The sequence below is a fragment of the Brassica napus genome, chromosome A6 (assembly GCF_020379485.1).
Source record: "Brassica napus cultivar Da-Ae chromosome A6, Da-Ae, whole genome shotgun sequence".
NCBI classification, from domain to species: Eukaryota; Viridiplantae; Streptophyta; class Magnoliopsida; order Brassicales; family Brassicaceae; genus Brassica; species Brassica napus.
Window position 1 is genome coordinate 20287525 of NC_063439.1, and position 17406 is coordinate 20304930.

Here is a 17406-nt window from a genome sequence, read left to right on the forward strand (position 1 = left end):
GGTTCGATATGTGGTGGATTCAAAATCAATTTTAATTTTTTTTTGTGTTACAGTTTGGAGTTAAATAAAATTAAATGTAATCCATTAACAGATGATTCTTCTTGGCCTAGTGGCTAAACTCCCACACTATCCAAATACGCAAACTCTCTCCCTCTGGGTTCGATCCTTTGTGGTTCTAAATTTTTGTTGTCTGTAAACATCACAATTTTAAGCTTACCATATACATGTCCAATCCTTAGTATATAATCTCATTTCATTCTTTTTTACATTTGAAACACTTAACTTTTTTTCTGGAAACCCATCCAGAAACATTATTTTAACCTTCCAAGATATATGATACCCAAAAAAATACTTGATATCCTTCCAATCTTTCTTATGTAACCAGACGCCAACAACATAACAAAATAAACAGTCATAACTAAAACCGAGTCTTAACTAAAACAAAAAATGTTTTCATGCATCATTCTCATTTCCCAAAGCTCTCATCCACAAATTGGTTGAAGATCTCACAAGACAAGGTTCTCCTTAGCTCCAATGCATTGTCATCATTAATCTTTGTCATGTCTCCTATCTTCAATGACTGGCACTCCAGAATCTTGACAAGAAATATCCCACAGTTGAAAGGATGTTTTGTCTTGGGTAAACCTTGTGCCTGCTCAATCTCAAATGGAATCATCTTCACTTTATCTACCTCATCACCAGAAGATTCCACCAGCAGATTAGAAATCAACACTGTCATATTTAAAAATCAATATCAAGATAGAATCAGTTGAATATTTCAAACCAAGAAACAGTTGAATACATCAAATACAAATTGTTTATACATACCTGCCAACTTTTTCACTTGAGGAATATCAATGCTGTTGCTTTCCTTTTGAAAACAATCATATACTGTGATTCTTTTCTTCTTCAAATGAATTTCCATCCCAATCCAGACATTGCTTTTTTTTCCAAGAGTAATCCCATACACAACATCAACATCTTCTCCCCATGTCTTCTCTGGATATACCTTCCCTCTCACAGTATCTTTAAATAAATCGTTGAAAATCTTTTTACCTTTGACCTTTTCTTTCTTGTAAGCCAAATCATCAGAGAGCAAGCAATGCAAGAACTCCATAGGTAGGAAGCACGCCTTTGGAATCTTGTAGTTGTGGAACCAAGCAGCATTCTCATTTCTTCTGCAATTTAGCATTGCAAAGGCTCCATCAATGTGCTGCAAAAAAAAAGGCAAACATTATCTAATTTGTTACTATATAATTCCTGAAACTAAACAAATCCTTCCTGAATTTTTTTTTAAAAAAAAAGCTCAAGGCAAGAACATATGTAAACAAATTACCTCTTTCTTAAGGTCCTTTTTTGCATTTTCCATGCTTTGAAAGAAAGATTTCCTTATCTTATTATCATTGATTGATAGGGACCTGCAGTCGATTAAAGATTCAAAGGAATTACCAAACCTCTTATACATAAATATAAGAATATATAGACAAGGACAGAAACATGCTTACGTTTCATGCATGCCGGGCTTTAATGTCATCCAATTTTGAAGCCTTGAAAGCTTATGTTCCGCAGGAGTTGAAAACGGATCAACTGCAGGTATAATCTCAGGTATTACAGTTAAAGCCGGATTTCTGTCAGACTTGAATGGAGTTTTTGTGTCTCTAGATCGTTTAGGCACCCTCTCGCTCCTTCTTAGGAAAACATTATCCATTCCTGAATTTTGTGATGAGGCAGCAGCTTTCCTTTTCTTATCAGGCTTCACCTTTAATCAAACAATAGACACCAAGCAAAATATTATCAAATTTGTTGCAATCGGAATTTCTGGAAACCATTCCTGAAACTAAAATGTATGTATATCAAACAATTCACGTGAAGTATAATTCTAGTTATGATTTACCTTATCTGCCATCTTCCAGACTCCATCTTTCCATTCTCTATGAATTCGCAAATCTGAATGTTTGAATAGAATAGTTTCCATAGAAGTATAGAGACACACCGAGTATGTGTTATCACCAAGTACCATGCTAATTTGTCCGCTGCTCCAGCCATTGTTGTAAAAGGCTTCTACCTTATCCATCATCTCAAAGGATTTTTGGTCACTAGTTGGTGTTGCAGGACGTATTTTGTCAGCCGTGATAGTATCCTGAAGTTTCTGAAGTCTATGTTGGTCTGTGAAGAGTGTCGTGTACTCAACTGTCAGCTCCTCTAGTCCTTCACACAGTTTAAGATCAACAACCTTTCCTGGATACCATATTTCGTCATCAGTAGACAAAATCTCAACCTCTGCGCCTATTTGAAAGTGAGCTAGAAGCCTGCTTACTTCAACCTATTAAAAATGAAGATTCAGTAACATCAGCGGTTTTAAATTGTTAGAATAATAATTAAAGATCAAATATACTCGATGCATACCTCGTTTGTTTCTGAAAAATCTATAGCACTTGTCTGAAGATGCTCTGTTTGCTGAGTAATAGGCGGCATCTTCGAAACATATGTGGAAACTAGCTCAGTAGTAGGTTCTGTAGTATCCTTGAGATTTTCTTCTGCTTGATTCTGCTCTGATGGTGTCTCATCGGATTGATCTCCCTCACTTGTCTGAAGGTGCTGTGTTTGCGGAGTAAGAGGCTGTGTCTTCGAAACATCTGTGGAAACTAGCTCAGTAGTAGGTTCTGTAGTATCCTTGAGATATTCTTCTGCTTGATTCTTTCTGCTTGATTGTGTATGCTCTCCTTCACTTGTAGAAAAATATTGGGTCGCAGTTTCTGTCTCACTCTATAAGACAAAAGTAAATGGTAAGAGTTAGTTGAATAGAAAAATATTACATAAACATTTTAAATATTTCTTCTTACCAAAGCATTCTTATTTTCTTCAATAACTAGTGCAATTAGTGAAGACAATGGAGAGGAAGGTGTGTGATGCACAGCATGTGTATCCTCCTGTAATAACAGTAAAATAAAAGAGGTAGTTATGAAGAAGTTTCTACAATTTAAAATTCAAGTTGTACTTATGAAAGACATTTCTATGCTTACCTTTTTATTGTTTGCTGAAATGATCTCAGTCAATGGCTGTGTAGCCTCATACGTTTCCTCTGTTACCGTCTGCAAAAAAAACAAAAAAAAGTCAGGTAGGGGATCAAAAACACGTACAAAAGCTTTCAAACATTACTTGAAATCTCCAAGATTTTTTGAACATTTACCTGCTGTTTCTGAATTGGAGTAAAAACTTGAGCCTCAATACTCTTTGGAGATATTGGAGAAGAAGGTGTCTCATTCATTTCCAGTGTTTCTTTTTGCAAAACTTGAGTCTGAGCAGCAGGTGACTCAATCACAATCTGCAAAAAATATCAGGAAAGGCCATCATGAATACATTCAATTATAATTTCTAGAGTAAATATTACCTCATCATCTGGTTTTCCTTCTTCTTGATTAGTTTTGGGTGGCGTTTCATCAGTAGAGGTTTGTGTTTCCCTCTGCCAAAAATTAGAAAGGTCTATATATGTAAATCACCCAAAACTAATTGTAAACTCCAACTGTCATTGAGCATATACCTCTTTTGTCAGATTAGGAGTAAAAACTTGAGTATCAAGGGCAGGCGTGTCATCCGATGGCTCTCTCTCAATCTGTAAAAATTATCACGAAGTCAATCCAGAGTACGTTCTAAAGCTTCCAAACATTAACTTAAAAATCCAAGATTTTTTTTGACCATGTACCTGCTGAGTCTGACTTGGAGTATAAACGGGAGTTTCAATACTCTTTGGAGCTATTGGAGAAGAAGGTGTCTTATTCATTTCCACTGTTTCTTTCTGCAAAACTTGACTCTGAGTAGCAGGTGACTCACTTGTTAATTTCTCTCTCACAATCTGCAAAAAAATATCAGGAATGGCCATCATGAATACATTCAACTATAATTTCTAGAATAAATATTACCTCATCATCTGGTTTTCCATCTTGATTAGGATTGGATGGCCTCTCATCGGTAGACGTTTCTGTTTCTTTCTGTCAAAAATCAGAAAAGCCTTTATATGTAAAAAAAAATCACCCAAAACTAATTTGTAAACTCCAACTGTGAAAACAATATCATTGAGCATATACCTCTTTTGTCAGATTAGGAGAGAATACTTGAGTATCAAGGGCAAGAGTTTCATCATCTGATTCATTCATTGTCTCCTGCAAAAATCAAGAATGCATTCAAGAATATGTACAAAAGCTTCCAAATATTACTTCAAAACTCAACAATATTTTATTGGTTACATACCTTATGTGTCAAATTAGGCTGTTGAGACATTGGAGATAAAGGCGTCTCACTCGATTGTTGCGTGTAATCCTGCAAAAATCAGGAAGGCATTCAGGATTTTGTACAAGAATTTCCAAATATTTTCTTAAAAATTTTTGAGCATATACCTCATTTTGTTGAGACTTTGGAGATGCAGCTGATTCAATCATTGTCTCCTGCAAAAATCAGGAATGCATTCAAGAAGTACAAAAGCTTTCCAAATATTACTTCAAAACTCAACAATATTTATTGGTTACATACCTCATGTGTCAAATTAGGCTGTTGAGACATTGGAGATAAAGGTGTCTCACTCGATGGTTGCGTGTGAGACATTGGAGATAAAGGTGTCTCACTGGATCGCTGTTTGTCAAATATTAGGAAGGCATTCAAGAATATGTACAAGATCTTCAAAAAAATACTTGAAAATGCAAATGTAAAAGAACATGTTTTGAGAATTTACCTTTTGTGTCACGTTAGTGGGAAAAACATTGTTGTTTCCTTCCAACTCTGACACACGAGCTCTAAGATGTATGTTTTCTTCTTCTAGTAATGACATTCGATCCTTCATGCTCTTCAGATTCTCCTCCATTACCGTGATGATCCTGTTCACTTTTTCATTTACTGAATCCTCATCAATCGGAGTAGAAGCTTGGCCAGTCTCCTTATTTGCCATCATTTGAATAAGAGCATCCAATGTGTCAAATGTGTCTACACACCTATTTTCCCAGTCATCGGCTGTAATCTTGTACCCTTTCTTTGTTACATCTTTCACTGTTTCCAGCTCGTCACTATATTTGTCTTCAATGGAGATATCATCTTCTGGATCATGAGGAATAGAAGGTAGTATGCAATGGACCTTCAGCTGAGAGTATTTAAAAAAAGACCAATGAGAAACATATTAAAAAGAAGAAGCCAAATAAACTGAGAAACATATACTTGGAAAAGCTTACCTTTGTATCAGCTTCAACCTGTAAAACCCTATCAAGTGATGGATTCTCTACCTCAGTGTATTTTTCACACAAGTAAGTCGGCCCAGGAACCTCAACTGTTGGTACACACTTACTGAACTTATCCCTTAGCAAAGGAATCGACTCTAGTATCCAAAGAAGGAATACTAGAGGATAACCTTGCAACTCAAATTTGGATTTATTCTCCAAATGATTCGCGACAGCGTTTTGAATTGACTTCAGGAGCACAATGTAAGCCTCTTTTCCCCATGGATATGTCATATCCTGTGCATTTTTCGCATATTCCAAAGGAAAACTCCCTCCTTTGCTCTTCCGCAATAATATGCTCTCTACCAGGATGAGCATTGCGAGGCATATTCTCTCCTCAGAAGCATCTTCTCTTGTGTTTCTGAGCTGGTCCACCACGTCACTTAACTTATGACTACGCCCCTTTAGCAATTCCCAATTAAATCTCTCGGTTTCCCTTCGTGGTCCTTCTAATGCACCACTACATTTCAAGCCTGTCATCATATGAAATTCTCTTATAGAGAACCTCATTGGCTGCGCACCGAAATGGAACCAGGCTTCATTCTCCTTGACAGAAACGATGCTTCTAGTGAGAATGGCGTAGACTATCTTTGCTGATAACTTCAATCCTCTCTCACTGAGCTTCATTACAGGTCCCAGAAATGATCCTCGGACTCTTATCATCTCATCTGGTTTTAGGATGCTTTTGACAATAGAGATATAATCTGAACCAGAGTATTGGTTGATTGCTGACTTTTCCTTTGGCTGTGAACCAATAGGATACTTCAGCTCTGGCAGTGCTACTTTTAGAGGTACTGAATCTCCCATCTTGTTTCTATCCTGCGTAAACAAGGAAAAAAAAAATTTCAAACTTTTTTGGAAGGCTTTCCTGAAATAACACAACAAATGCTTCCTGAAATTCTTATAAACACTAGACAGTTTCACAAGCAACAAAAGACTCATAAGCAAATTCAAGACCCTATCAAAAATATCAACATTCCTAATCAAAACAAGACTCCAAGCAAAAAAGTTTCAAAATGTGTTACCATCCGAGTTTCAATTTTCAACATTTAATAGATGCAGCAACAAATGCTTTCTGGAAATCTTCTAAAAACATTCAATAGATGCAGCAAGAGACAACAAACTTTTATTTTATAAATTTGTACAAACACACAGAAGGTTGAATCTGCAACATACCTCAAAGAGATGAATTATGCTCCAACAACTTTGTGTTCCCACAATTCAAAAGTCTTTCATTTGCTTCGCTGGTTAATAAGAAAGAGTAACAAACAAATCAAAATCAAAACGCAAGCTTCCCAAATTTTAATTCAAAAAACCTAATTTTAAAAAGCTACATAGTGATTTGTGTCCGATTTTGAGAGTAGAGAGTGTGACGCTGATGATTAGATAGCCGGAGAAGATGATTAGCGAGCCGGAGAAGATGATTAGCGAGCGGGAGAAGATGATTGGCGAGCCGAAGAAAATGATTAGCGAGCCGAAGAAGATGACTAGCGAGCCGGAGAAGATGATTCCCGAGCCGGAGACGACGATTCCCGAGTCGGAGAAGATGATTCCCGAGCCGGAGACGACGATTCCCGAGTCGGAGACGACAGTGCCGGTGAGGGTTTGAAGATTCCAGAGAGGAGACGACAGGATTCGCGATCGAAGGAAATGAAATGTTTTTTTTTTATTCTTATAACAAAGGGTATAAGGGTAAATTACCCCTTTAATGAAACCTATTTTTGTGACTTTCTCCTTCTAGTGCTATTTTTGGGACATAAACTTCAAAAGGTGCTATTATTGACAATTGCCCTTAACTAAATATAAAGTATAATAAAGAGAAATACTCAATATATAGAAAAATAAATAATAAGTAAATATTATAAATATATAAATATACGAATTATATATACAATAATAAGTAAATGCATAATTTTTAAAAAAATGAAAAGAGTACATTAAATATTAAACATCTATCTTAAAATGTAAAATATAGATTTAAATAAATAGAAAGTATAAGAAAAAGAAATACACAACTTAAAAACAATGGAAAAAGTATATTATGATTTAAACATCTATCTTAAAATGTAAAATATAGATATTACGCAAATAGAAAGTATAAGAAAAGGAAATACACAATTTAAAAAATGGAAAAAGTACATTAGTATTTAAACATCTATCTTAAAATGTAAATCTATCTTAAATTATAAAATTATTTGAAAATAGAAAGTATAAGAAATAGAAATACACAATATAAAGAAAAATAAATAATAAGTAAATATATAATATAAGTAAATACCCAATTTAAAAAATGGAAAATTACATTAAGATTTAAAAATATATCTTAAAATTTAAAATATAGATATTACGTAAATAGAAAGTATAACAAATGGAAATATACAATTTAAAAAAAAATGGAAAACGTACATTAAGATTTAAACATCTATCTTAAAATGTAAAATAAATATATTATGTAAATAAAAAGTACAAGAAATGGAAATACATATACAGGAAAATAAATTATAAGTAAATAATGTAAATATATAATATATGAATTATATATAATAATAAGTAAATACACAATTTTTTAAAAAATGGAAAAAGTTCATTAAGCATTAAACATCTATCTTAAAATGTAAAATATATAATATAAGTAAATACACAATTTAAAAAAAATGGAAAAAGTACATTAAGATTTAAATATATATTTTTAAATATAAAATATAGATATTACGTAAATAAAAATATAAGAATTTTTTTTAAAAAAAAAGGAAAAAGTTCATTAAGCACTAAACATCTATCTTAAAATGTAAAATATATAATATAAGTAAATACACAATTTAAAAAAAATGGAAAAAGTACATTAAGATTTAAATATATATTTTTAAATATAAAATATAGATATTACGTAAATAAAAATATAAGAAATGGAAATAAACATTTTAAAAAATGGAAAAAATACATTAAGATTTAAACATCTATCTTAAAATGTACATATCTCTTAAAATGGTAGTAAATTATATAAAAATTGAAATACCACATTAAACAAAAAAAAACAAAAATTTATAGTTTTACATCAAGAAAATCTTTATAAAACTCATTATTCCATCAACCTCACCCTATCAAGGAAAACTTCAAAGCACTCGAGCAAAAAAATGGTTCCACCATCAACTTTTGCCGTCCCAAAAACCTTTAATGACCTTGAATGAGATTTTTTATAACAACGAACTTTTTGTTAGGTGGATTCATTGTTGGGAAACCCGCAACTTCCAAAAGCCAAACTTATTTATGGGAATTGAATTGCTTTTCATAGACTCAAAGTTATTCTTACAAATTTAATTAGTCTAATCCATAATTTTATTGTTAATATTCATAGTAACTCTTTCATGATCAAACTATTACAGTTAATAACCATTCAAGCGTTTATCCCGAAACACTTCCTTCCTCACCGAATCAGGTATTGGTTCATGTTGGTTTAGTATTGTTTTTGGTTTATTAACCGGTTTAGGATGGTCCTATTGTAAATATAATTTAAATTGGTTTAGCATATATTATGCTTAAAATAACTTAAATTAAATAATAGTAATGTTATGCTTAAAATATAATTTTAGAGAGTTTTCAAATATAGTTTACAGAACATTATAGGTGATGAATTTAATTTACTAAATTCATTTATTTCTTAAAACTAAGTTTTTTTTTTTAAAAACATACTGAGTTATAAATATCAATGATGGATTGGTGTGTATAACATGAAGACAAAATATAAATATTTGATTTTCAAGATAAGAAATTCAGTTTTTATTCAGTTACTCAATATATAATATCTTAAATTATTTTTTTTTAAAATATACATAATTTATATATATATTAATGTTCCAAACTTAAACTATTATATTATATATGAATAATTTTAAAAATAAATATAATTTCTGATTTTAAAAAAATAAAAACAATAAATTGTTATTTTCAAATAATGGATGTAATTTACATAAGATACGTTTTGATATATCATTATTTTCTATTTCCAGAAAACAATAAATTGTTAAACATCAATATCATCTAGGTTAAGTATACGAATATCACAAATTCAAACATCACAAAAAATATTTACATAAAAATTATAATACAATAATTTAATCAAAAAATACAATTAAAAAAAAAACAATATTCAAAAGAACAGTTATCCCCTATATATTAAAAGAGAAGCATTACAACATATTTTTGTAGCCACATGTCATCACCACAATCATTCTTAGAATCCTTAGAAAAATATGTTGGTCCATATAAATATATAATAAGTTTTTTATTAAACTAACCATAAATTAATCATAAATGTTCTTCATTGTTTTCTTAATTTCGGACCCATAAGAACTATAAGTACTACATTCCGTTTAGCATAGTTTTCAAAATTGGTTTTCTATTTTTATACTTTCACACCAAATGTTACATTCTCATTTCAATGAATAAATTCTCATCGCTTACATGTGTTGTCCTTATGCTTCAAATTAATAGTTATAACTTTATCTCCTTTAAAACAGCAATGAACAATCTTCTCAAAAACCGTAATGCACACTTTACTTGGAACCTAAGATACTTCAAATAAGTTTGTAGGTGTTGAGCTGAGTGACATAATATACACGCCCACACACATAAGAGTCCAAATTAGAGAAACACACAATTCACCAACAAATTATGGACTACTAACTATAAAAAAAAATACAATAAGAAAGTCCACAGACACCTCAAACATAATCCCTACAAACCCTAAAACCATTTAAGACCATAATGTCAAAAAAATACACTGCTTTTGCAAAAACGAACAAAATACAACGAAAGTATACAATTATATAATTACATAGAACACATGACTGACCCTATTTCTTATATAATAACAATTTATATAAAATATATAGTCTAACTATTTTAATTATTTTTTTTAATTCTCATCCCGCCCGTAGGGCGGGCCGACCCTAGTAATATTATCAAAGTCCAATTCGGTAAGGAGCAATCCTTTAGACAAGGAGTTTAAGGATTAAGTCCTTAGTGACGTGGCCGCGTCTCATTGGATAGAGGGAAATATATATATCTATGTAAGGATTCCTAATCAGAGATCACTATTGAACACACCATTTTTACTAGAATCATTAACTATTCAAACAAAAAAAAAACTAAAATAATGGTAAGGACTCTAAGAAAGAGTCCACCATTGCATATGCTCTCATGTTCTCAGTGGATCCAAATTCGTCCTTCATTGACGCTGTTTTGATATTAGGTTATGACGAAGAGTAGATCAATTAAACTAAAACGCTGGTTTGGTTTCAGAAAGCAAAACCTTTTGAGAAAACGACTTATTTCCCCTTCGAAACTATCATATACCAATAGATCCACCTGAAGTTTAATTTGACTTCGATTTAAGTTTACATTACCCACAGTTCTCTTTGCTCATTGTGCCTCAACGCATTCTCTCTATTGTATTAAACAGATCAGTGAGCCGATGCTTTGTCCTTATTCCCATGTGGATACAATTTTTAGGTCCTATTAAGGAGACGCGCCCCAAATGTGACTATGAGTCGAACCAGAATGATATACGATTCCCATCTTCACTTCTATGTGGTGACCAGGTCATTCTGGTTCGACTCATGGTCAGACATGTTTGTTACATCAGCCATTCTTTCCAATAAGATTGTAAATGCGTAATCGTATGTTACATCAGCCATATGAATAACTAAGAAATATTAGATTCTTCATTGTAAATGTAATATATTCGGTTTATGTAGACAGGTCTTTTAAAAATATATTGGAATATTAATCGATTGAGTGAGTTAAATTAAGAAAAGGACAATAAGCATGAGCACACATACCAACAAGTAAACCTTATTATCACTTCCACAAGATAAGCCGTCTACAAGGAAACAAACTAAATCACGAGAAATACATTTTTAAAAAGTGCTATAAAATAATGATAAACTCATACGATTCAATATATTATATAAATACTACTTTACGTCGACGAAACTCAAAAAGAAAACTGGTTTATGATATGGCTCCTATCATCCTAAGAAATATTTATACCATCGTACCCTCTGAACCTACATGGGCCGGTTGTTTTCCATTAGCCGAATGGGATCTAGTTGGTACAATAACTCACGTTCCTACCGTTTACTTCTATAACAAGCCATCTGAATTGTTCCAGGGCAATGTAGTCGAAACCCTAAGAAACTCGTTGAGCCGTGCGCTTTTTCACTTCTACCCTATGGCCGGCCGTCTTAAGTGGCTCCCTCGGGGGCGGTTAGAGCTTGATTGTAACGCGGAGGGAGTGTCATTCATGGAAGCCGAGTCCGAGGCAAAACTTTCAGATTTCAACGATTTCTCTCCAACGCCAGAATTTGAGAAACTTGTTCCGCAAGTAAACTACAAACACCCTATTGAAACGATCCCTCTCTTCTTAGCTCAGGTCACCAGATTTAAATGCGGCGGAATAAGCCTCGGCGTCAGCATTTCACACGCGGTGGTCGACGGACAGAGCGCGTTTCACTTCTTGTCTGAATGGGGAAGAATCGCTCGCGGGGAACCTCTTGAAACCACTCCATTTCTCGACCGCAAAATCCTCTGGACTGGTAAACCGCTTCCGCCGTTTGCCTCCCCACCTCAGTGCGAACGCAAAGGGTTTGAACAGCCACCGTTGCTGATCGGAGAAACGGACAATGTAGAAGAAAGAAAGAAGAAAACAACTGTAGAGATACTAAAACTTAGCAAAACTCTGATTGAGAAGCTTAGAAGCAGAGTGAATACAAGTGAATACGCTGACCCAGCTAGAGGGTTTACAAGGTACGAGACGGTCGCGGGACATGTGTGGAGGTGCGCGTCTAAAGCACGTGGGCACTCCCCAGAACAACCCACGTCTCTGGGAATCTGTGTAGATACTCGTAGTCGGGTGCAGCCACCTTTACCACGCGGCTACTTTGGCAATGCCACTATTAATGCGGTCGCAAGAAGCACCTCAGGTACGTTTTGTCAAATTTTAAAAGTTGTTTAATCTAATTTTTCTGCTGCTATTTTGTTTTTGTTTTTGCTGAGATTTGTTCTAGAAATAAATTTTAATTATTTAAATACTTTGATATTTATATCATATTATTGAAAAGGAAAATACAAAACAATATATTATAGTTATTTTTGTTACAAAATTTAACTATTTAATGTAGTAATTTACCAATATTATTAAATAAAAATATAATTTAATATTTTAATATTCAGTGTTGAGAGAATATATGAAAATACAAATATATTACTTTTAATATTTTAAACTAATTAATAACATTAATTTAATTTCTTATTAAATAAAAATAAAATATATTATTTAATTGTTTGGTGCAATGAATATTGTTCACCAAGTTTGGTGTGATACTATTCACAAAATATCAAATTTAGTGATACGACTTTATCTATATAATTTCTTGAGAGTAAAATTACACTAATTCGCTTGAGGAAAATAAACCCAATATAGCGAAACCCCTCTGGCTACACAAATATGAGCTATTGCTTTCAGATCATTTGAATATCCAGGAGAGGGTCTATCTGTGGGCTGTACCTCCACCCGAGGATTAAGTCTGTGTCTTTAATAGACCCGGGTTTAATCCTTTTAGTTTACAATAAAAAAAAATTACACAAATTTGGTTTTTTAGTATTATTGGAGTTGGCCTAAACAATAATACATCACCATCTCAATCAATCTAATCGCAGTCAGTTAAAAATATTTTCAATCGGACATGTAAGCTAGCATTAGAAAGAATATACTTCTTGAACATTTACAATAGGAATTCAAATATAGATGAAAGAACTCTTGGTAGCTTATCATGCACGTTTAGTCAGACCAGTCTTATTTTCCCCCGATTCTGGGAGTTTAATGTAGCTAACTAATTTCACACTAATAGGCATTTAGGGATATCATACAATGTGATTTCTATATTTCGATAATTTTCTTATGCATATAGGTGAACTCATATCGAATGGGTTGGGTTTCGCGGCCGAAAAAATTAGTGAAGCCATAAAGAGTGTGACAAACGAATACGTAATGACTGGAATAGAGTATCTAAAAAACCATGAGGATCTGAAGACGTTTCAAGATATACATGCGTTGGGCAGCACGGACGGTCCATTCTACGGAAACCCTAATCTTGGACTTGTGAGCTGGTTAACTCTACCAATGTACGGCCTTGATTTCGGGTGGGGAAAGGAGGTCCACATGGGACCATGCACGCATGACGGCGACGGGGGCTCTCTGCTACTACCTGATAAAAATGATGACGGCTCGCTGATTCTCGCCACGTGTCTACAGGTAGCTCACATGGAGGCCTTCAAGAAACACTTATATGAAGATATCTAGGGTTCTATATATACACACAAGTACTCATATATATATATATATATATATATATGCATTTCATTTCCATTTGAATAAGGATTCAAGTAGGGATTCTACTACTGTTGGTGTGATTCTTCATTTGTAATAACACATTTACACATATATAGTTAAACTTTATATTTTTGCTTACTAAGTATGTGGTATATATTGAATTTAGAGATGAGTTTGTCTATATCAACAGTTGGAATGTTAGAAAACCTTTCTTAAAAAAAAAAAAAAAACAGTTGGAATGATCTTAATGCATTTGACTAAGAACGGGTTATTTGTCAAATCCATATATAGCTGTTTAAGACTATCATTGTAGCAATCCATCAGAAGATTTAATTATGGAACGTATGTTTGTGCGATAGCTAAAATTGAGACAAAAAATATATTGCTAAAATTCAATTAGACCAATTATAATTTGTGAACATGATAGCTTTTCAAGCCTTGCTAATAGTATTATTTATTGAGCATATATAGGCCTCAACTCGTGGATATAGTTTGAACAGAATAGCAGAAAAATGATTACAATTTATAATTGTAAGTTATAGGACTGAATGAATCTTTATTAACACCGTAGAAGAGTATTTATACAATATACAAGGTAGGGTATTTCTGTATTCTACTGTATTTACATAATAGTCCTTTGAGGACTTCTATATTGCCTTATACGCCCCCTCAAGATGGTGGAACTCTTGTGACACCAATCTTGCGACAAAGTGTTTCAAACGGTATTCTTGGGAGAGGTTTGGTGAGGCCATCGGCTAGCTGATCTCGTGTGGACACATGAGTGACTCGAAGAACTCCATTCTGTATCTGTCCTCGCACAAAGTGATAGTCGATGGCGATATGCTTCATTCGCGAGTGGAAGACAGGATTTTGACAGAGATACGTTGCTCCAACGTTGTCACAGTAGACAGTCGGAGTTGCAGTGATGTTGATGCCGAGTTCTGTTAGGAGTGAGCATATCCAGCGTAGTTCCGCGGAGGTATTGGCGACGGCCCTGTATTCCGCTTCCGTCGAAGATCTTGCTACACTCTTCTGCTTGCGTGACGACCAAGAAACCGGATGACTGCCTAGATAGACAATGAAACCGTTTGTGGATACATAGTCGTCTGAGTCTCCGGCCCAATCTGCGTCTGAAAACGCATGTATGGTTGAGTTCGGTTGCCTCCGCAGAAAGATGCCGTGGCTCAATGTTCCTGATAAGTACCGCAAGAGGCGTTTGACAGCAAGCCAGTGGTCAGAGGTCGGCTTATGCATGAATTGAGAGAGTCGGTTGACTGCATACGATATATCAGGCCTGGTGAGTGAAAGGTACTGTAGGCTCCCAACAACCTGTCTATACTCTCGAGGATCTGCGAGATGAGTACCGGACTGAAGTGTTAACTTCGGTGAAGATGCCATGGGAGTGGAGACAGGTTTCGAATGCAGCATATTAGTCTTGGTAAGTAAGTCTGTGACATACTTCCGCTGCATCAGATGCATTCCATCTCGGGTTCGAATGGCTTCTATCCCCAAGAAGTAACTTAAGTTTCCCATATCTTTAATGGAAAATTTCTGAGCAAGAAGATCAATGACTCGTTGCACCAGGGACGTAGAGGTTCCCGTGACAAGAATGTCATCAACATACACCAGCAGGTAGACAAAGTCCTTTCCGTGCTTCATGATGAACAGCGAGGTGTCAGATAGTGAATTGATGAATCCTGTCGAGATGAGAAACTTGTGAAGTTCAGAGTACCAGGCTCTAGGCGCTTGTTTTAAGCCATACAGTGCCTTCCTTAAGCGACAAACCTTGGTGGGATTATCAGCATCGACAAAGCCCGGGGGTTGACAGATATAAACTTCTTCTTGTAGGTGACCTTGGAGAAAAGCCGTGTTGACATCAATCTGTCTCACAGGCCAGGAGTTGTTGACTGCGAGTCCAAGAACAATCCTTATCGTCGTAGGTTTGATTACCGGACTGAACGTATCAGTATAGTCAATACCAGGTTGTTGATGATAGCCCTTGGCGACCAGTCGAGCTTTGTAGCGGTCAATCTCTCCGTTGGGATGATATTTGATTGTGAAAATCCAGTGACAGCCCACAATATTCATTCCCTTACACGCAGATGCCAGATCCCATGTATGATTCTTAACCTGTGAGTTGAACTCCGCAAGCATGGCTGCTCGCCATTTGGGGTGTTTCATAGCTTGTTGCCAGGTTGTGGGGATCCAGCGCGGGTCTGTTTGGAGATTGACAGTAAGATTATACTTACTAACTGGTTTGACGATATTGTTCCTTGATCTCGTTGTCATGGAGTGCCGTTGAGGTGGAGCAGGCACTGTAGTTGTCGTTGGTTCAGCATTGGGTGTGACCGCTTGTGTCGCATCACCAGTGGGAGGCACTGTAGTTGGGACCTCTGGTTCTGACACGTTGGTCGTCGAGTGATGTGAAGACGTTGGAGACGGTGATGGTGTTGCCTGCGGCAAAGTTTCAGAGCTCGGTGGTGAGCTCTCCGGAGTCGCCGTTGGCGATTGTACGAGTGGTGTCGAGGATGGGATGGTTGTGTGTGGTTGATAGGGAAGGTTCGGGTCGTTGGTTTCTGGGTGTGGGCTTGTGGGTTGTTGTCTCAGCTGTTGGTAAGGAAACAAAGTTTCATTGAATCTCACATGGCGGGATGTATACACTCGGTCTGTTGTGGGGTCAAGGCAGTAGTAAGCACTCTGAGATAATGAGTAACCTACAAAGACACAAGGTGTGGACCTGTGTTCGAGTTTGTTGGGTGCGTAAGGCCTGAGCCACGGATAACATAGGCTCCCAAACGTTCTCAGCTTGCCATAGTTGGGTGTGGTTTGAAAAAGTTTTTGGAATGGTGAGGTATTGTTGAGAACAGGGGTGGTGAGGCGGTTGATTAGGAATGTAGCTGTGGCAAAGGCTTGTGGCCAGTATGTGAGGGGCATTTTGGCTGTGGAGAGAAGTGCCAGACCAGTTTCGACTATGTGTCGATGCTTTCTTTCTGATAAGCCATTATGCTCAGGTGTATGTGGTGGGGATGTAAGGTGGGAGATGCCATGTTCGGCTAGGTAAGGGCGTAGGGCTAGGAACTCGCCGCCATTGTCCGAGTATAGGTGTTGTATTTTGGTTTTGAATCTGGTTTCAACCAGTGGTTTGAACTGGATAAAGATGGTTTTGACTTGGGATTTAGCTGTAAGCGGAAACAGCCAGCTATAGCGGGTGAAATGGTCAACAAAGACAACATAGTATTTGTGGTTTTGGTGAGATGTGACTGGAGACTGCCAGACATCAGTGAAGATATATTGAAGAGGTGTAGTCGAGTGTATGGAACTTTGTTGAAAGGGTAATTTATGAGTTTTATTGAGGAGGCATTCATTGCAAAGAAAACCACAAGAAGAAGTAGTGTTTAGGCAAGGTAAAGAAAACTTTGAAACAACAAACTTAAGAGTAGATAAAGAAGGGTGTCCAAGCCGGTTATGCCATCGGTCTAGTGTGGTTTTGGTATCGGGGTAGGTTGCGTAGGCAGATGGGTTAGGGTTCGGCTTGGGCCACTCGTACAGCTCAGCCTTCGTGCGACCTTGGAGTAACTGCGCCCCCGAGCTGAGATCCTTCACCTGAAAATGTGCAGGAAAGAATTCAACAGAGACACCATTAGCATTGCAGAGCCGATACACAGATATCAGATTCTTATTGACATTCGGAACACAAAGGATATCATCTAATTTGAGTGGTTTAGATGAAGTAGGAATAGATAAAGAACCAGT

General features: G+C 35.6%; 2 protein-coding genes across 2 annotated transcripts; one reads left to right on the top strand and one right to left on the bottom strand.

Moving 5' to 3' along the window:
• Positions 1-349: 349 nt before the first annotated feature.
• On the bottom strand, positions 350-6068 carry LOC125609995. Its single transcript, XM_048781635.1, has 14 exons — positions 5217-6068; positions 4727-5128; positions 4395-4442; positions 4086-4160; positions 3921-3989; positions 3191-3325; positions 3024-3092; positions 2844-2930; positions 2407-2766; positions 1895-2323; positions 1506-1759; positions 1337-1418; positions 829-1213; positions 350-732 (listed from the first exon to the last, which is right to left on the bottom strand). Exons 1-14 carry the CDS (start codon positions 6066-6068, stop codon positions 467-469), a joined length of 3513 nt encoding a protein of 1170 aa, XP_048637592.1. The 3' UTR covers positions 350-466.
• A 5155-nt stretch (positions 6069-11223) lies between these two features.
• On the top strand, positions 11224-13791 carry LOC106395458 (spermidine hydroxycinnamoyl transferase-like). The gene is made up of 2 exons (XM_013835909.3): positions 11224-12244; positions 13232-13791. Exons 1-2 carry the CDS (start codon positions 11281-11283, stop codon positions 13621-13623), a joined length of 1356 nt encoding a protein of 451 aa, XP_013691363.1. The 5' UTR covers positions 11224-11280; the 3' UTR covers positions 13624-13791.
• The last annotated feature ends 3615 nt before the right edge of the window (positions 13792-17406 follow it).